This window comes from Aricia agestis, chromosome 18, assembly GCF_905147365.1.
Source record: "Aricia agestis chromosome 18, ilAriAges1.1, whole genome shotgun sequence".
NCBI classification, from domain to species: domain Eukaryota; kingdom Metazoa; phylum Arthropoda; class Insecta; order Lepidoptera; family Lycaenidae; genus Aricia; species Aricia agestis.
Window position 1 is genome coordinate 4,216,374 of NC_056423.1, and position 20,666 is coordinate 4,237,039.

The 20,666-nt window shown below is 37.7% G+C and overlaps 2 protein-coding genes across 4 annotated transcripts; one reads left to right on the plus strand and one right to left on the minus strand.

Annotated features, from left to right (window-relative positions):
- Positions 1 to 600: 600 nt before the first annotated feature.
- On the minus strand, positions 601 to 6,649 carry LOC121735740 (coiled-coil domain-containing protein 115). Of its 2 annotated transcripts, none has more exons than XM_042126656.1 (2): positions 6,643 to 6,649; positions 601 to 1,119 (listed from the first exon to the last, which is right to left on the minus strand). In XM_042126656.1, exons 1-2 carry the CDS (start codon positions 6,644 to 6,646, stop codon positions 656 to 658), a joined length of 468 nt encoding a protein of 155 aa, XP_041982590.1. In that variant the 5' UTR covers positions 6,647 to 6,649; the 3' UTR covers positions 601 to 655. The 2 variants fall into 2 exon arrangements, with proteins under 2 accessions (XP_041982590.1, XP_041982589.1); XM_042126655.1 differs by lacking the exon at positions 6,643 to 6,649 and adding an exon at positions 1,234 to 1,374.
- A 1,432-nt stretch (positions 6,650 to 8,081) lies between these two features.
- On the plus strand, positions 8,082 to 20,666 carry LOC121735737 (scaffold attachment factor B1). Of its 2 annotated transcripts, none has more exons than XM_042126650.1 (17): positions 8,082 to 8,321; positions 8,403 to 8,822; positions 9,003 to 9,033; positions 9,628 to 9,748; positions 10,223 to 10,260; positions 10,600 to 10,742; positions 11,606 to 11,723; positions 12,097 to 12,224; positions 13,259 to 13,363; positions 13,855 to 13,932; positions 14,737 to 14,897; positions 15,195 to 15,441; positions 16,527 to 16,653; positions 17,449 to 17,536; positions 18,410 to 18,522; positions 19,421 to 19,591; positions 20,448 to 20,666. In XM_042126650.1, the coding sequence occupies exons 1-16, from the start codon at positions 8,202 to 8,204 to the stop codon at positions 19,585 to 19,587; spliced, it is 2,205 nt and encodes a 734-aa protein (XP_041982584.1). In that variant the 5' UTR covers positions 8,082 to 8,201; the 3' UTR covers positions 19,588 to 19,591; positions 20,448 to 20,666. The 2 variants fall into 2 exon arrangements, with proteins under 2 accessions (XP_041982584.1, XP_041982585.1); XM_042126651.1 differs by having other exon boundaries at positions 19,424 to 19,591.

Genomic DNA, 20,666 nt, shown 5'->3' on the forward strand with positions numbered 1-20,666 from the left:
TTATATCTATAACTCTATTCTAAAAAAATGTATGTATCTTAAATTTTGTTGGTCTCGTTAAAACCCGAGAAGGGCTGAACTGATTTGACTAATTTTAATTGTGAAATGTTTATGGAAGTCCAGAGAGGGTATATTAGAAGGGAAGTGAAACAAAGTTCACCTGGTCATCGAGTGATGGAATATAATACTGGTTGGGTATTTACAAACACAACAGAATTTTTCCCTGGTTTCATTATAGGCAGTATTAACTTTATATCACAAAATACCTCATCTTAAATGTAACCAGTTAGTTATAAGTAAAATTGCTTCCACATAAAAGCTTGAATCTTGTAAATACCTAACCAGGATCTAAAGATCTCTAAATTAGCACATGAAATTGCACAAAATGCATGTTAATGCTTAATTTGTTTGTATTAAAATTCATCACAAATGCTGTGTTTTATTTCATACCTTCTTCTACTACTTAATGCTTCAACTCCCAAGTAGTTGAATTTGACCGCAAAAACAATGGATTTCCAGGAATCCACGATCAATGGATTAATATAAAATTTGATGTTTTTGGAGATGTTCTTGAAAATACAATTGCTTGCAGTAATTAATTTTATTACCTTTAAAATAAATACTTCTTAACAATATCAATATTTTATTTTAGTCATTAAACTAAACTTTTCTTGTATGCCTTTAAGGTTTCAATTTTCTTTATGTTATCAAGGATTTGCAATTGAATGTTCACCGCTTCTACGACATAGTTGATGGCATTATTGAATAGCTCCTTTGCTTTGTGTAGATTCTGTGGCACCAATACTCCGAACCAGTGAACTGGATTTATTTGTGATGTGTCATATTTTTGATCGACAATTTCTAATTGTGTAATGTTGTTCTCTTGTTTACCAACCGTCTTTACAGACGCAGAAAATTCTGTTGTATTTTCGGTTGGCAATTTTTCCTTGCTCACTGAATTTTGACCCATTATATATCTCGACTTGGCCAAATGAAAACTGCCATTGTTTATACTCGACTCCAAATTCAATTCACTGCGCATTTTATCTTCAATTAAGTGTAATTGTGTCAATGTTAACTTATCTAACAAATCACATGTTGTTTCCAAGTCACATGAACCTGTAATAAATAGTTTTTCTTGCATTAATTTATAACTTTTCGAATGATCTGACAAAGACAAAACTTTGCAATGTTACGTATTTATCCGTGTACTAATTTATCCTAAGCGCTTACCTTTATTTATCGCCATTGCCAATATTTATAAAGACTCACTCACGAGTCACAACTCACTAAAATATTATATTATTCCTGCTCACAAGGAAACTTACAAAAGTATCGAGCAAAAAATGTTTTAAAGAACGACCAACAAGAAAAATTACAAAGATATCAAGCAGGAAAGCTTTAATATTAAATTTTTATTCAAAAAATATTTAAATCCTTGCAAATTTCTACTAAATTTATATAATAATATTTTAAAAAGAGCTGAAATTTTTTATGAAAATTGAAATATTGTTTTGACAATTTACAATTGACATTTGACATTGACATTTCTGAGATCTATACTCTATGATTCTCATATAAACCCGCGTTCCACTTGACGATAAAAACAATCAAAACGCTAAAAATCTAAGGAGACATTTTGAGTGTTTTGTTCGTTTTTAACGTCAAGTGGAATGCAGGGAAATCCGGGAGTTGACAGTATGTCTAGAATTTTAAAATAATTATTAAATTTTATAGATTTATTGATAAAAACCACGGAATATATAACACTAAAGGAAGGGGCATAGCAAGTAAGTTTCATTGAAACTGCTGTCGCCAAACTCACACAGTAACATTTTACGCACACAAAAGAAATAACCAATCACAAAGAGATTTCTTTTTTAAATACAATGACGTAAAAACAACCCTGACCCTTTTGAAATAAAGAAGAATTTAAATTTAGCAATACCGGCTCTGACTACCGAGTTCAGTTATTCAAAGCTATATGAAAAAATAAATATAATAAGACTTGAAGTTGTACGCAATTTTACACCTTACGTCAACTAGCGTAAGGTTTAAATCCGTACTCACGAATTTCCTTTTGCGTGCGAGTTAAGTTATGTCCAACTGGACATAACTATGGCACGCGGGCCACGCCCATATGCCCTTTCTTGTAGTGTTATATATTCCGTGATAAAAACTCTAAAACAATACAAATAACGAAAAAATAATTATTGATTTATTTTATTTTACATTGAAAAAAATTTGATTTTTTAACTGTAAGTCACATGATTGGAAACGCCAATCTGAAGTAGTGACGTCATCGTTAGTGTCAAACAAAATTGACAGTTGTTAGTACTCACTTTTGCTCTGTCTGACGCAATGAATAAGGAAACAGATGGAAGCGACATAACTACAAAAAAATGTGGCCGGCGCCATATTGCCAAGAACTAAACATGGCGGTCTATAGTAATGGGACACTCGGTTGATATTTGTCGAGGATATCGATAAGTAAGATGTTATAAGTGAGCTATTAAGGTAAAAATCCTTTAAATAAATGATTAGATTCTTCACCTTATATTTTTTAAATTCGATAAAAAAATACATCACTAAACGTCAAATCTACTAATTTCTATGTTGATTAAATATCGAAAATCAAGCCATGTTATATTCTATTCTATCACAAAACTTATTTACTGTCTAATTATTAACTAAATTAGCACATACGAAGTCAAGCCATCGGTAAAATAACAAAAATTTTAGTAAAAATATGAACGTACGGATCCAAGGACAAACTTTTTAAATTTATTCACTTTTTTGACGGACTATAAATTAATTTGAAAAAAAGCAAATTGGTCGAAAAATTTGACCGATATATCGATATTTTTGCAAATATCGATGTATCGATATATCGATATTTTCTTTCAATTTCGACGTCCCTATAATACGACACTTTGACAGTTTATGTACCTCGGAGAACCGGAACATAAAATGGTGGACCGGCCACAGTATTTTGATTTGGTAGAGTCTGGCTAGCGAAAGATGAGACTGGAAAAAGGCGGCAAATTCAAAAAATCAACGTATAACAACCCTGTCTATAGCCGGAATTATAGTTTTGATCTACGAACTACGAATAATAAGGTATCTTAGTTTTTATTTTTCGTAGTTCGTAGAACAAAACTATAATGCCGCCTATAGACAGGGTTATTATACGTTTAATACGTGGCCGAAGCATGGCTCTCCCACGTTTAATAGGTGGGAGAGCCATGCTTCGACCGCCGGCTCAACCGGAGAAATACCACGTTCTCACAGAAAACCGGCGTGAAACAGCGCTTGCGCTGTGTTTCGTCGAGTGAGTGAGTTTACCGGAGGCCCAATCCCCTACCCTATTCCCTTCCCTACCCTCCCCTATTCGCTTCCCTTCCCATCCCTACCCTACCCTATTTTATTCCCTCTTAAAAGGCCGGCAACGCACCTGCAGCTCTTCTGATGCTGCGAGTGTCCATGGGCGACGGAAGTTGCTTTCCATCAGGTGACCCGTTTGCTCGTTTGCCCCCTTATTTCATAAAAAAAAAATACGTCGATTTTTTTTAATTTGCCGCCTTTTTCCAGTCTCATGACTCTCATCTTTCGCTAGCCAGACTCTAGAAACAGCGACCAAATAACCCAATAGACGCCTAATGTTTTGATTTCTCTTAACAAATTATTATGTCAATGTGCTGAGGTAAGCGACGCGGGGGGAGAGGGAATAAATGCATTACGATTGGCCAATTCAAATTCACGGCATGTCATAAATCAGAACTAGTGATGGGAAGTACGAGAAGCGCTTGTCAAAAGAAATAAAAAAACCAGTACATATTTATATTTTATTTTAAAGTATAGAATGAAGAAAAGACTTATAATGGCCGTGTTCGTTGGCGTATTTTTGGACAAACCTTTTATTGCGCATGTCCAAAAGATGTCATGGCAACGCCATAACAAGTTGCTGGTCAAGTCGTAAACAACGTATTAGTTGTTTATACATGATTAAAATAATAAAAACTAAACATAAAAACATAAGCCTTAGCCCCAATTTCACCAACGACTGTTAAAGTTAACACCGGAATCAGTATCACGTTACCTCTTTCGATTTTCACATGAATGAAAGAGAAGACATTACATTTTAACAAGCTGTTAACACTAACAGACGTTGGTGAAATTGGGGCTAAATTGTCTAAAATAATTTATTTAACACTATAATATTGTTTGATTTTAGATTTTAGAATAATAATAATAAGCCCGCAGGGCAGCTTGTGGCGAGCTGTTGGGGAGTAGCGACCCCACGAACCCGTGTGCTCCCAGGGACGCCCCTGTTCTCCATCTCCGGCTTGCCTTCACCGGCCGGCCGGAGTGAATACTGACGGAGAATCAGACCCTACCTCTGCCTTGCCTTAACCGGCCGGTCAGAGTGGAGTCGTAAGAGCTTCGGCTCGGAGGAAGGATGTGAAGCGTAAGTGGCGAGTGGGCGACGTGATGGGATCCTCTGAGGGTGCAAATGATCAGCGTTTAAAGTCCAGCGACACCTCTCCTGCCTCAAGCCGCTCTGTCAATGTTGCCACCTCGGTGCACCGTGCGTGCGACCATTTTGAGGGGCCCATTCAAAGAGTTGGCGAGTCACCGTCTGCCAACTTTATGATACATGTTTCCACGTTGTATCACCACCACGGCAGACACCATAGTCCTTCCATAGTTCCAGTTACCCAGTCCACTAGCACCCCACCCCATAGCCCGGTATCATTTCTAATACTCGTATCCATTCCCTGTAATAGTCCTAACTGGCCGCTGGCTCTCCTTCGTTTTACCAATTTTAAGAAGGTACCTATTTTGTTTTGTTGATGTTATAGTGTAGCCGATTTAGGCGGTCTATGTTGTAGATGGGCTGATAAGTAATAATGTTATTTATGTTTTGAGGGGGTGACAGACACGCGAGTAAGTACGCAGACTTATGGCTCGACGACCTTACTCGCCTGTGGGCTGTGTGTCACCCAAAGTTCGCGTACTTAAAGATTGCCGCGTAAGTTCGCCGTCTTGGAATTTTACTCGTAGCTCGTACGTCTGGCAGCACTGCGAGTCGCGAGCCGCGAGCCATCAGGCAGTGTTGCCAACACGACTGATACAAAATTTGCTAAGCTTGTTAAAATTTACTGTAATTAATGCTAAAAATTATGCTAAGATTTTTCAGTCAAATAAAACGTTTTTTAATTTTAAATCTTCAATAATCAACAAAATCTCAATTTATTTTTCTATCAAACAAAATATTAATTTATTGGTGTTCATCGATAGCTGATGCTGCTGATGTACCTACATGTAGACGTAGAAAATTCATTGTCCAAACCAATGAGTTTCTAAAATACTAGAGTAGCAATGTCTTACAAAAGATTCTCAGAAATGCGTAACCACTTTTTTGTTCAAAAGACACTGTCAAGTCATATATTCGTTATGTCATTATGTATGTGAGATATGCCTGCAGGCATCTTCGAAGTGGCAACGCGTTGCTACCGTAAACTTACAATCTAGTTACGTTAGTAACATAGAATATCATTGGTCCAAACTATAAATCTCCTTGGTACCATAAAGTTAATATACCTAGCGGAATAGAGCAACAATTTCGAGCTGTCAAACGAAACCGAAATTGGTTTTCATCTGTGTGAAAAATATGTACATACGTATACACTTAAACTTTTCGATTTAGTTTTTTCTTATTAGTTTTTAAAACGTAATATGATATTATTCTTAAATAACACAAAGCTTCTTTCGTCGACAACATGATAACACACGTCGCGTCGGTGACACACGAGTACACTGGGTACTCGTGTGTCACCGACGCGAGCCGAGTAAGTTTGCGGACTTAAAACCCGCGTACTTAAAGTTCGTACGTCTATCACCGACGCGACGCGAGCTGAGTAAATTCGCGAATTTAAAACTCGCGTACTTTAAGGTCGTACGTGTGTCAGGCACTTTGTACTGTAGATATGTATGTCTTCTTATGCCAGTATTTCTTAGAAAATGATTACTGGTTTGCTTTAATTAAGTTTAATTGAGAGTTAGAGTAAGAGTGATTATAAAATAAAAAAGAAAAAACAAGGGTTTATTTTATTACAGTTCCCTAATATAGTACATATTAACGAGAAAAACATAATAAACATAAAATAAACGCCATATAAGTAGGTACGTTTATTTTAAAACTATTATTATATTAAAAAATCGATTATTTTCTTAAGAAAAATCGATTATTTATTGTTCGATTTTTTTTCTTCAAAAAAATCGATTATTTAAAAATCGATTTTTTATCTGCAATGTCACATGCCTACTATCATAATGCTTTACTTATTCTATGATGCTATCTTAAAAAAACGCTGCAAAAACGTCATTTTTGACATGTGTTTGACAGTTCTCCTTTACCAGCAGCGCTCCCGTCAATGTCACCCACGTTCATTTAAAGCCTTGTCGAGCTGTATGTAATATTAACTTCGATAATGTTCATTTAAATCATATGCTGTAAAGAGCTATACTAAATGCTGTATAGATATGCTGTATAGATCTATACTACATCAACAATGTATTTAAAGTGTTTAATTGAATAAGGATTAATGCTGTATTAGTTAAAATCGCTTCGGAAATTACCCATTATTTGTCGTTAAAAGTAAATGACAAAAAACTGTTATTGTGGGATATCCATAAGAGATAGACAATATTATATACCTACCATCGCGGAGTTATCTGTAGACCTTTTCAATATGTACAATAGTTGGTACATTATTTTGATAAACTCGTAGGGTTCAGCCTGCGTTTGCAATGTAAGCGGAAAAAATGTAATTATTTACGACGTCACGACATTAGAAACCCCAACAATAACAGTATTTCCCCACTATTTAATGAATGTTATTATACTTATAAACCTTCCTCTTGAATCACTAAGGCTCCCTGAAAATACTTACATAGGACTACAATCTGTATGGAAATAAGGAGCAAAATCGTGTAAATAAAAAAAATACTTTTTACTGATTCAGTGCGGATGACACGGCAGCCGTGTCATATATGTCTTTAACGTGTGGCTTATGACACGTGAGCCGCATCATTTAAAAAAATGATTGTTTCTCCCTCAAATTACACTTTAGAAGGTTCTTCTCTAACAAAACCGTCTTAATTTTCCACGTAGAGCATGTCTTTATGCTTCGTTTCGTTACGTATTTGTACTTAGAAGCCCTGATATTGAATTTTGCAAGTATAACACATCCCTAGATGGACGGCAAAGCAGGATAATGAATGGGCCACTTTAAGAGTTAACTCAAATTGCCCATCGGCCATCTCTTATATATTTATATACACCGGGTGTAATGGCGGCTCTTGATATAGGCGAACGCGTTGGCCAACGCGTCTGCAGACGCGTTGGCCCAATGTGTAGAACGGGCGTTCGCGCGTTGGCCGTAGGTATTTAGACGTTGGCCGACGCATCTGCGAGCTTGCCGCGCGGGTCGGAAATGTCGGCAAAAGATCAAAGGACATTTGTCGCAAGCTTCGCGCTCCATCCACACATAGGCCGCGCGATCAGTTTGCCCGGAGTTATAATTATGATAATTATTATAATATGTAATAATTTTTGTATGTAATAATTTAATAAATAATAAGTAGGTAATAAAATAATTACTTATATTATTTTAATATTATAAAATATTATGTAAAAGTGTGTTTATTTCTTTGTTTGTTACGTTTTCTCGCCTTTTATTTATTTATTTCCAGAATACTCTTTAAAAACTTTTTCTTGTCCACATTTACAAAGTAATTATAAGCTGTGAATAAATAAACAGCTGCAGCTGTTAGCGACTAAACATCCATTTTGAATCCGTCCGCACATTGGCGCGATCCAAAGCATACTGAACGACCTTCCTATGTGTGGATTACTCACAAACGCCGTTGCAAGCGCACTGCCAACGCGTCTGCAGACGCGTTGGCCAACGCGTTCGCCTATATCAAGAGCCGGCATTAGTCTATGCTCTAGACCACCACCACAAAGTACTTTGTATTTAACTGGAAAGCACCACTCACCAGTTTGCCGCCATTTTGGCCGCCATTTTAATAGTGTTTTTTGTCGGACATTTTGGGTGTGTGACGATTTTGTGTAATTTTCTAAAATAAATCACTTCAGATATTAATAGAAACAACATTAAGAATATCCGGAGGTAATGTCGGACCGCAAGCGACTGCTCGAAGAACTTCGAGTCATAGATTTACGCGCTGAACTAGAGAAGCGAAATCTTGATAAAAGTGGCATACGCAGCGTGCTCATACAGCGTTTAACAAAGGTAATAAAGTATAAAATATAAAAAATCAATCCTTCCGTCGATAATAAATTTGCAACTGTATGTAATTAATATATATTTCAGTACTTGGAAGAACAAGGCGAAGATCCCGCCACTTACAAGTTTGAGTTGGGTGTAGATTGTAAAACGCCGTCCAAAAGAACCAGACGGACGGAGAGCTCAATAGAGCCGGAGTCCGAGGATACGCCAGCAATGGAAGATATGATAGTGCAGGACGCGGCAGAGGACGACGAAGCCGAAGGAGAAAAAAATACTTCCTCAGAGACTCAAGATGAAGCAAAAATGGAGGTTGAGGGGAACGATAAGTCCAGTAGAAAACGGGAGAGCACTGACGACTGTGAACCGACACCCGCCAAAAAGCCGTGCTTGGACCAACAAGAAAAAGATTTAAAACAAGAGGAGGACCACAAAGGAGAAAATAACACAGACGCCGAAGACAGCATTAACTTAGACCTTGGGGATGATGAGCTTTTGAACGAAGAGGTATTATTTTATGTCTTTAATTTGACTTTTACTTTACCATCTAAGAAAATTATAGTTAGCAATGGATGTGATATGATGGAAATAGATTAAACTGTTTTGAAGTAATGTTTTTCTTTCATATGTATTAAATTTTCAAAAATTACTAACTGGTGCCCTAAGTATCCAATTTTTTCATTTCAGACTGACCATAATGCAACTAAGATGAAAAAAGGTAAGTTGGACATATTTGAAAAACTATTATTGCAGAAAATAAATATTGTAAAATGTCATTTGCAAAGATTTTATTTGTACATAATGTGAATCAACATTTAAAATTAAAGTTAAGTCCTGAATTGTGAGTGAAGCCTAGTTTTGGGTAAAGAAAAAATATGGAATCCAAAATGAGGAAGAACTAGCCGGAGAGTGCTGCATAGATCTCCCGATGAAAAATATCTTGAAAACAAGTGAGCAACATGGAAGAAGAAAATTGCTCCCAAGGATTGCTACACCACAAAATTGATCTTTGAATATCTTACATAGCTTTATAATTCTATGTATCGGGCCTCTCGGTATCTTCTAGAGTCCACATATGAACCTCATGTTGTCGGCATGAAAGTAAGCTTTGGTCAGTATACCTTCATAGCGGCACAGATGTTAATGTCAAATCGAGTTTTCAGGTTAAGTTTATTTTACCTCTTCTGTGAAAATTTCAAACGAATTCATCTCGAATCTACGTATGGCCAAGTACGAAGAATCACAGTGCTGAGCGCTCCGTCGGAGCGAGCAGTACTGGTCTGGTTGAGCTGACTATTGACAACTGACATAGATGACGAGCGCCACGAGGACACAGCGGCTGACGGGAGCGGCGATCCAGCCCCAAAGGACGGGGAGTCAGCTGACGCGGCATCTTCTGAAAATCAAGTAAACAACGAAGCAACAACCAATAGGTTGGTGAACAGTGAACGGCCATCACGACGCCGCTCTGCGCATCTGTATTCCTCGATATTCACGTTCAAATTAAATATAATTCGTTATTTGTATCACTACAAAGTTTTGCACCTAAACATGAAGATACAACAGAAGAAAGGATGGATCTGCACATGAAGAGCTGCTGCACAGAGGCAACATCGGCGGGTTCAACGGCAACAGTAGTCCCCTCTTCAGCTCTGCGCTCCTAAACTGAAGTTGCATCGAGATCTTCTCATCGTGTGCTACGTCAGCAAACTACAGTCAACACTATTTGGGACTCGTGGTCCGCAGCCTACCATGGAGGTCTACATGATGGTGCAGTACTGGTGCAAAACTTTGTAGTAGATGTGTGACAGTCAAATATATTGTCTATTTGGAAATAAAAAAAAGAAACTATTATATAACTATTTCCTCATAACTATATAATAATAACACTTTAATTTCTTTTTCAGCCATGATACTGATAACGATAAAGAGTCTAGGAACAAAGGTACATAAACTTCTTATTTACTTATTAAAATTCGCCATTTTAATAATTCAAAATCTTTACTAAAATTTGATGACAAAAAATAAATAAATAAAAAACCTTAAAATAAAATATCTTTTTACTAAAAATAGCTGGGTGAACTTTGTGTCACTTTAAAACCTTCCCTGGACTTCTACGAATATTTTAAGACTAAAGATAGGTATCATGAATACACTTTTTTAAAAGTCATAGGAAGAACGTAGGGACTAACTTTCTACATTCTATATTAATATAAACTGAAGATTACTCAATTAATTATTGAATAATATTCAGACTATTAATAAAGTAAATAATTTATTGTAGATGATAAAGACAAAGAGGGAGATGATAAGAAAGATAAAAAGGATGACGGCAAGGAGGGTGGAGCTCGCAACCTCTGGGTCAGCGGACTGTCCAGTGACACTAGAGCTAAGGACCTGAAACAGCTGTGCAGCAAGCATGGCAAGGTGGGGCTTATGATTTATAATTAATGCTCAGTTTCTGGATTTTTTTTAAAGGAGTCAGTGTTTTCACTAGCACTTTTCATAGAAAAAAAAAAACGATTAAAACAAAAACTGATTAATAGATATACAGTAGGGCCTCGTGCCGGAGATGCAAAAACAAGACCCTTTCCGAATTATCGAAGGGTTCGGATTATAGTAGGTATGCAATATTTAATGTTAATAAAACACATGTTTAACCTTAGTTCCTTTTACTCAATTTTTAAATTACAGCATAAAGACAAAATGTACATGTTCATAATACAACCATGTAATAAATTAGTAAGTCTTTTTGAAAAAGTCTGTAATACTCTTTTGTTTATGATTTTCGCACATCATTTTGAAAGCCCGGTCTCTAAGTTGACGGAGCAACGTAACTTCGTGGCTATCAAATTTGTTATCTTCAGCCGTTCAGCCGTGTTACGCTCCGGCTGGCCGGATTACAGCGATCACCGAACAAGTTGGAGTCTGGATTACTGAGGTCCTACTGTATCACTTTTCAAGCCGTCAATTACTTGTAAAAATGTACTCATTGCTTTTTGTGACGCTGTTAAGCATTTGTGTATCATCCCACAAGAAAATTATGTTGTAAGTTATGTATGCACTCATGTTCCTTTAATCAAACATGACACATAACTCAACCCAACATTTTTAGTTGTGTAATGTAACAACAAATGCTTAACAATGACCATTTGGAATTATATCTTACAAAAACAACTAGAGTTATAGTCCGTCAAGAAAGTGAAGAAATTATACAGTACTTACTGTTGTAAACTTTCAAACAATGGTAAGGTAAGTAGTAAATATTGAAACATCAAACTTAATTTTAGGTTATTGGAGCGAAAGTCGTGACGAACGCACGGACGCCCGGTTCCCGCTGCTATGGCTACGTCACCATGGCAACGGCTCAAGATGCCGAAAACTGCATCAAGAACCTACATAGAACTGGTAAGCACTAACTGTATGCACACAGATACAACATAGAAGTCTCTATGAGTGTTAAAACACTGTGTTTTAAACTAATAATAATATTATTAAAAAACGCATAAAAATATCCAGTAAGAGAGCAGCAATCCACAATATTCTTCACTTATAGTCTGTCAAAAAATTAAAAAGCCTTTTACCTTTCAAATTGATGTAAGAAAAAAAGGGATGACACTATGATGTTGCCACTTTTTAATTTCTTCACTTTTTTGTCAGACTATACATACTGTCCGCTTCTTGCAACTCTGCAATAAAGCTATAAAATTACTAAACATTATTTTGATAAAATTTGGCACGGTAGTAGCGGCTATCTGCATTATTTAACTTGTTTTTGCAGAACTCCATGGGCGAATGATTTCTGTTGAGAAAGCTAAGTCGGAATCCGAGTCGTCGTCCCGGAGACAACCGGCTGTCAGGACCGAGAGGAGACCCAGCAAGGAGCAGAAGGAAGAAACGGATAAGGAGGTAAGATGACGATTCGTTTATCTTGTAGGAACCTTCTCCATACCCAATTTCAGCAAAATTGGTTTAGAGGTTTATGCAAGAAGAAGTAACAGACAGACATCCTTTCGCATTCATAATATTAGTATGGATATCTAAAGTTTGAATGCAATAAACAAAGAACAAAGAACCTTATTGGCATACCTGTCGTATTTTGGTGTACACCTATGAAACAGACACCAATCGAAAGAGAAGATGTTTACAAACAATAAATATTCTTTGACAAAATGTCGTAAATACATTTAATTTACATTTTCAAACTGAAATAACTCAGAAAGTATATACTTTCTGAGTTATTTCAGTTTGACCAGCTTTGGAGTTTGGGCTTTAAGATCCTTACTAATAAAATTATTTATATTGCTGTTATTAAGAAAGTGAAGACTCTTGACAGACAAAAATAACTACCTTGTATAATTAGATCGAGTCTGCGGCGCACATACAGTCGGCATGGCGCGGCCATGCAGACTGATGACACACAAAAAGTGCCGTCTGCGATCTCCCTTATTGAGATTTACAATGATACATAATAGTTTTATTAGCAGCAAAAGGGAGTTCCTAGAACTCGAATTTTATGAAAAACATTCTATTAATTTTACTCTTTTTTTCCCTTTCAACATCTGCATGTCATCATCAACATGTCAGTGGTGTTAGTAAGAATTGTAATAACACCATTATTAACTCATTCAAACTCATTCAAACTCAAACTCAATTTTTTTTTATTCGGAATTTTATTTTTATTTATTTTATTTTTGTAAATCGTTGTTGCGCCTGCCAAATCCTTTGTGTTTTAGTCAAATTTTCAGGGGTACACAATTGACTGAAATATTGATCTCTGAAAGTCTACACGATACCTACCACCAATTCGGAAACTAACCCAGCAAGAAGAACCGGCGTAAGAAACTCGCACGGGGCCCAGTTTTTACTAAAAAAGTAGGAAAAAATTGTCTTTTGAAAATAACATTTACAATGTTAAAACTTTAAAATATTTCTAATTTCAGGGTATAAATAATTTTTCTAAAAATAAGAAAGATGGAGACGCTTCTGGTGGGGAAAGTGCCAGGTCCACTTCTAGGACGAGAGAAAAGTCGCACCGTTCTGAAAAGGTAAGCCTGTTATAAAAACTGTGTACTTAATAATCTATGAAAAATTATCTTACCTCTACCAAAATGGGGGCTTTTATTAAACCTTACGGCCACTCTCGGAGATAATAATAAATGACAAAATTAGTTATACTGTGTCTTTAACACTAACGGCCGTTCCCAATATTTGATCTATCTCTGGTTTCGCCCTACTAGAGATAGGAATAGCTCACATTAGACATTAGAGACATATATTTTATGTCAATTATGAACTATTCCTATCTCTAGTAGGGCAAAACAAGAGATAGATCAAATATTGGGAACGGCCGTTATATGGACTCTATGTAAAAAACTTCTAAAATAAGTGGCGCTAGTGTGTAGTGAAATTTAGAAAAAATATTTTTTATATAAATAGTAAAAAAAGTGCGACAGGTTCACCGGCAAATGGATAGTCTTGAAAGGCATTTACAGTGCCAAAAAAAAAATTTTTAATAGATTTATTATTTTTGTCACAGGACAGGGCTAAGCGGAGTACTAGAAGTCGCGAGAGAAGACGATCCCCAAGAGAGGTTTTATCGTTCTCCAAAATATGGGTGAGTTAAAACGGTTTTACGAAGCTTTATTTATCACCAATTAAGTTAATTTAAAACAAAAAAATATGCGTACCGCGAAAATAACTCTGTCGTGGAAACTTTGCAGTAATGTAGGCTATGTTTTATGTATGTTGAGACTTGAGGTAAAACCTTATAGTATTGGATCCGACCGTAAAATCCTGCATGAATCGTTTTTTTCGATCAAATATATTTTAAAATACAACTGTAGCGCAGCACAGTTTTGAATACTATGTACACGCTTCCGTGTATCCCGTGGACAGCATAATCGAGCAAGCTACGTGAGTCAATTCGTGCGTAGCGTGTCCGTGGGTTGCAGTGGACACAGTCACATATATTTTCTTACAAAGCGAAGCTTGACGCACGTGCATAGTCTCTCCGTGCGCTGCGGTGGATTGGCGGCTTTATTATCAAATAAATTGTTCAATGATATTGCACAATAAAATTGATTGTCTAGGGGCCCATTTAGTCGTGATCTGTCCGCTGGGATTAACGCGCTCTCTGCTCTGGGTATCTGTCAGAGTACATTTTACAATATAGATTCGTTGCATTTTCTTAGACATTTATTTTCCCATAAATATCAACAGTGCGCGTTACCCCAGCCAGATGCTGTCGATTTCTTAAACTTTTTTTCCTACTACCAATTAAAGCACAGGCTTCAATAAATGTGCCATAATTTGTGTAATTAGTGCGCTTGTAGTTTTCTTGAAAAACGCGAAAAACAGATCCGGCTGTGGTTTGTAAACGTTTTTTTTCCCTGGTGGTAAATGACATCTGTACTAACAGAAGGAGCGCGACGATGCGCGAGCGCGGGAGCGGTCGCGGGCGGCGCGCGAGGACGAGCGGCGGCGGCGCGCGGCGGAGGAGGCGCTGCGGGAGCGCGAGCGCCGCCAGCGACAGGAGAAACACCGCCTCAACATCGAGCGGGAGAAGCTGCGGGCTGAGAGGTGAGGCTATTCGCTACGTGTATACAGATTACAGTATAGACAGAAATGTCTTCGTCGCTCCCCATTTTGCATGCTCATTATCTTAATATGTAGCATACGAAAAGTAGTTTTCTTTTCTGTGTTTTAAAGTCATAATTGCAATTTAGATTTCTTCTACATTTTACAAAATGTTGTCTGTTTCAACTTCTCACATAACCAGGTAATCATCAGCACAATGTATCCGTATTTTGCAAAAATTTATTATGCTGAGTAAATGAGCTCAATTTTGGATTAACTCAATGATTTTTATCGTTTCAGAGAAAAAATAGAACGCGAGAAGAATGAGCTGCTGCGGCTGGAGCGAGAAAGACACAGGCTGGAGCGGGAGAAGCTCGAGCTGGAGCGCTTGGAGCTTAAGCGCGCTCAGCTACGCTTGGAGGAGGAGCGGCGTAAGCGCGGCTACGACGGCGCCTACCGCAAGCCCGCGCCCAGCCCGCCGCCCGAGCCCGCTTACGAGCGCGAACGGCACAAGCGCGCGCCACCGCCGCAAATGGTGCGGACCATGGTATGTATCCATACTAATCTAATCTTCTTTCTTATATATAAAAATGGATTTTCAAATGTGTTAGTCGCGCTAAAACTCGAAAACGGCTGAACGGATTGGGCTGATTTTAGTCTTAAAATATTCATAGAAGTCCAGGGAAGGTTTTAAAGTGACACAAAGTTCACCAGGACAGCTAGTATATTATAAAATTCTCGTGTCACAATATTAGTTACTGTACTCCTCTGAAACGGCTTTACTGATTTTTACCAAATTGTATATGCATATTCAGTAGGTCTGAGCTCGGCTCGGTCTGAGATCGGCTACTGGCTACATTTTATATTGATAAGTGCATTTGTTGAATAAATAATAGTAAATTATTACAACTCGAGTCTGATGGCGACCATTGTTTGTGCGACAGGATAGCGATGGAAATTGCCATACGTCTTATTTAGCCACTTCAATAATATAATATGGGCGAAATAATTTATATGGTAAAACAACGTTTGCCGGAACAGTTAGTATGTATTATAAATGGAAAGTGAATGTGTCTGTTTGAACCTCTTCACGCCTAAACTGCTGATCCGATTTTAAATACTTAATAAAATATATATGATACTTTTAGTCCCAGGACACAGGATACTTTTTATCCCGGAAAAATGTACGGCTCGCACGTGATAAACGAATTTTGGCGCAACTGAGTTGCGGGCGTGATCTGGTACTTAGGTAATAGTTTTTTTTTAGTTACTAAAAAAACAATGATTTACCAGCAAGCACAGTGGTAGATTATTCGATCGACAATGAAACTTAAAAAAAATCAATGCTTGCCTTTAAACTCGTTGGTTAATGGCACAGACTACAAACTATTGACCTCGCCATAAGAAGTATAATTTATGCGCCATAAGAAGGTATGCGTAACAGATTGACAATCGTAGTGAAGTAACCTCACATACATTTTTTAGGTATCAAACAAATTGGTAAAGGAAAAGAAATCAAAATTATCATCACAGGGAGGCCACAGTGTCAAGTTTATTGTAAGAAATTTGCATAGCATGATGTATGAGAACTACCATGTATAAATCTTAGAACGTATAATAATTTTTTTTTAGCCGTCAAGCCGCGGGCAGTTCGAGGCGCCACCGCCGCCGCGGTTCGAGTTGGCCGGCGGGTACGAGCGCGGCGACAAGCGCGACCGCGACCGCGACTACAAGCGCGACTACCCAAGACATGTACCCTGTATGTATTTATTCATTTTATTTAGAAAACTTACATTTCGCCAAAAAATTCAATAAGGAACCATCCAATACGAAACGGCGTAAAAGGCTCGTGTTCATACATTTGGGCGTTCGTCTCAGCCCCAGATTATTATGGGATTCTAATATTTTTATTTAGTTAATCGATACAGCCCATTTACTAGCTATTAAATTTCATATGTAATTGATTGTACTGTCGGTTCTTGGTGGAAATTCATGTTGTACGCTAATAAAACACACTTTTCTTGCACTTAGGGTTGTCAGCATCCACGATGCTGACAACCCTAATGTTTGTTTTGATAATATTTAATTTTTTAAAAGTACCGACGTTAAGCATACACCTGATGATGAATAATTTCGAAACCGGTCGTGTTATTTGTTAAAAGTTATAATAATATCTTAATATAGTGGAAAAAGTGCAAGAAAAGTGTGTTTTATTAGTGTATTAAATTTCAATATGGTAATCTCACAAAATGTTTTTTTTTTCAAAATAATCATGTTCATCATCATGTTATCTAAAAAAACAATGTTACGTAAACCATTACATGTTATGTTACGGCATGTCCACATCTCCACGTTGAAGACGTCGCCAACGAGAGAGATTTAAGAAATAAAAAGTTGTTACATCGTTGACGTAAATTTTCACGTCACGACAACGTACCGTGCCACGTTACCGCACCGTTCCACGTTGACGACTTCGTGACGTGGAGATGTGGACAGGCCCTTATTCGTTTTTCGCGGCCCACTATTATATAGTTATTTGACATGAAAATTACAGCTAACAACATGAAGTACCCGAGCAACGGCAGCGCGACCGACGACGCGCGCCAGCCCATCCCTCCAGGCACAAGACCTAAGGAACCAAGGTAACCTTAAACTAAAACTAATTAAGAAGTTTTATAAAACTATGAAACTAAAAGATTTATAAAATCAATAGATATACATTTTACTATTATTATATTATAAAGCTGAAGAGTTTGTTTGTTTTGGTAGCGCTAATCTCAGGAAGTACAGGTTTTAATTTAAAAAATATTTTCGTGTTGTGCATTTATTGAGGACGGCTTTAGGCAATTACACCATTTAAACTATTACAGCAAAATGTGGACAATTAATTGAAGCGTCTTCAAATCTCACGAAGTACCTAAGCGATTTTTATGTTATTCGGCTTAGATATAGAATAGACCATGGGGAAGGACATAGGCTACTTTTTTGCGGAAAATGTTCGATTCCCACAAAAAAAATGTATTAAACAAGGACAGGACACAAGACATTTTATAAATGATTGAATATACTGCGTGTAATTAATGGTTGTTTTCCCACAGTAAAATGATTCTAACTTAGTAGTACAATAGATTTGTGAAGTTTTTTTTTTATTCAAATCATGAATAAAATTCGGCCGGGTCATAGCTCGCCGCGCGCGCCTATCGGCATAAAGTTGCCATAGTAGGTACGTCATACAAAATATTTTTTATTTTCAAAAAATAACTTGCATGATTCGATAGTACTACTATAGATAAATCGTTCTGCTGCGGAAAAACAACCACTAAAATGTCACGTTGTATACATATATTGTAATTTAAAACTTAATTCAGACTAAGCGGAAACCGCGCCGCCGGTTAACCGCTCGGTTTCTTCACGGGAAACGCGCGGTTTCAGCTGTGTCTGAACTAGCGCTAAAGGTTTTTTTTTATAATTGTCTCGTAACATTTGTATTGAATATGTTGTGTAAACGATTTCAGCCGGACGTACGAGTCGCGCGACAGCCGGTCGTATCGGCCGTCACCGCCCGGCAAGCCGGAGCCGCGCAACTGGAGCGCCTCTAACCGCTACCCCGACGCGGCGCAGCCTAAAGGTAGGACTTTTATAAAACTATGGTTTCATAACATATCTTATATCTGTAAACGAGCAATTCTTGCATATATATATATATATATATATATATATATATATATATATATATATATATATATATATATATATATATATATATATATATATATATATATATATATATATATATATATATATATATTATTAGATAATTGGAATCTAGGAATCGGCTCCAACGATTTTCATGAAATTTAGTATATAGGGGGTTTTGGGGGCGATAAATCGATCTAGCTAGCAATCATTTTTAGAAAATTTTATTTTATTCGTCTTTTATCGAATACCTTTGCTTGGTCAAACAGCCAGTCTTTTGTTATAAAACCATACTTTAAGCACAATTTTTAACATAGCTATCGAAGAAAGTCTTCCCGCGATGCATACAAACTAGTGAGGTGTGACGTCATATCTCGCTGTCATACTGTATGGAGCGTTTTAGCAAGGTCTTTTTATGTGATTTTTGAATGTCATCAATTGTCATCACTCATCACCATTGTCTAATTATCCGTGTTTTCGCGAAGTCCCTAGAATTTTCGCGATAATTCGATTTATCAAATCATCCTACGCATTTATAGCACATTATTGTCGGGTCGGGTCGCTTCGCATTGACGGATTTTAACGCTAAATATGCCAGGGGTGGGTCAGCGCACAGCGCATTGACGGATTTTGAGTTCAGTGTGCTGCCGGTATCGCAGTGACGGAAATCCGCCGCGCAAAAATCCGCGCCGATGAACCCCGGCACAGTGAGCGATACGGGCATCCGCTTCCATACAAACTGTATGGAGGCTGATTTTTGCGCCGAGCCCCGGCACGCTGCGGCCCGGCATAGTTTGCTCACTTCTTAAGTCCCCTGTTTGTTACTGTAGCAGGCGGAGGCAGCAGCACCTCGAACACGGAGTGGTCTGGCGAGGCGCGGTACGCGGGCGGCGCGCAGTACGAGCCCCGCTACGGCGCGTACCAGCCGCCGCCGCCCGGCGCCACATACCCCGACAGATACGCCCAGCCCGCCAGGGACTACCCGCGCAAATATTAGATAGGTATGTAAGGTGTAACCACGTGTATGAAAACGAGCGTGCCACTTTTCCCTACCTACTGTGATGATAAGAAACATGTCAATCATCTAGGCCAACGTTTCTATTTGAATTTTAACAGTTCTATAACAATTAGACATTTTTTCAATCCGAATGACGTCCGATTCCGATAACGGGGGAGCGCAGACTAAAGAACAGACTTTCAATAGACGAGCATTGCTCGTCATTTGGGAACGCGATATGGCACGCGAAGTACCATCAGGAAATTGATTCCTAGGCAGTTTACGGACCTACGTCATTTGGTAGGCTTATGCCAATCCAATGTTAGCTGTCGGATGGGTTTGACATAACGCGACCAAATCACTCAGGTCCGCCATCTGCCTAGGAATCAACTTCTCTGCCTAGGATTCAACTTCTCTGCGTAGGAATCACATACATATGCGGTATCTATCTTGATCTATGTCTGTGTGTGTAAGACAGCAAACAGACTATCGAGGCAGTTTGGTCCGGAACGCGAACATGGTTCGTTGATAGAATAGACGGCATATAGAAACGTGTTCATGCAATGCTAGTACAATAACGACTGAATTGTTCGGAGTCTGGTGCGTTCGTCTGTTGTGTAGATCGCACCGTAACGCGTTCGTGGTCCGGCCAGAACCGCTGCCGCGTGGTGTCGCTTAGTACGGTCTTACCTTTAGGGTCAATAGGGAATATGCATAGAAAGAAATTTTACTTAATGCAACATAATACGATATTTAACAAAAAAAACTCTGACTTCTGTTGAAAGAGTTAGTTAGATATTTGAAAGTCAAGTAAAACTTCTTTAGTTGTTTTTATCTAGTAATCTTTCTTTTGTTTTCAGATTAACCAACCCTGAACTAGTGAAATGGTGAAGAATAAAATAAGGACGCTGTTAATAAAAAATTAACGTTAAGTCAAAGTTGAAACTCTTACATCTTAATGTAAATGACTATATTATATTAGTACAAAGTGTTTTCAACTACGTCTTTATGTAAAGACTCGCATGTTTAATGTGTATATCATATTGTAAGTTTAGAAAATAAACAATTTCCAATGCACA

Coding starts and splice junctions, on each gene's coding strand:
- LOC121735737 (XM_042126650.1), top strand. CDS start 8,202: ATGTCGGACCGCAAGCGACTGCTCGAAGAACTTCGAGTCATAGATTTA. Junction 8,322..8,402: donor TCATACAGCGTTTAACAAAG/GTAATAAAGTAT, acceptor TATATATTTCAG/TACTTGGAAGAACAAGGCGA. Junction 13,364..13,854: donor AGTCGCACCGTTCTGAAAAG/GTAAGCCTGTTA, acceptor TTTTTGTCACAG/GACAGGGCTAAGCGGAGTAC.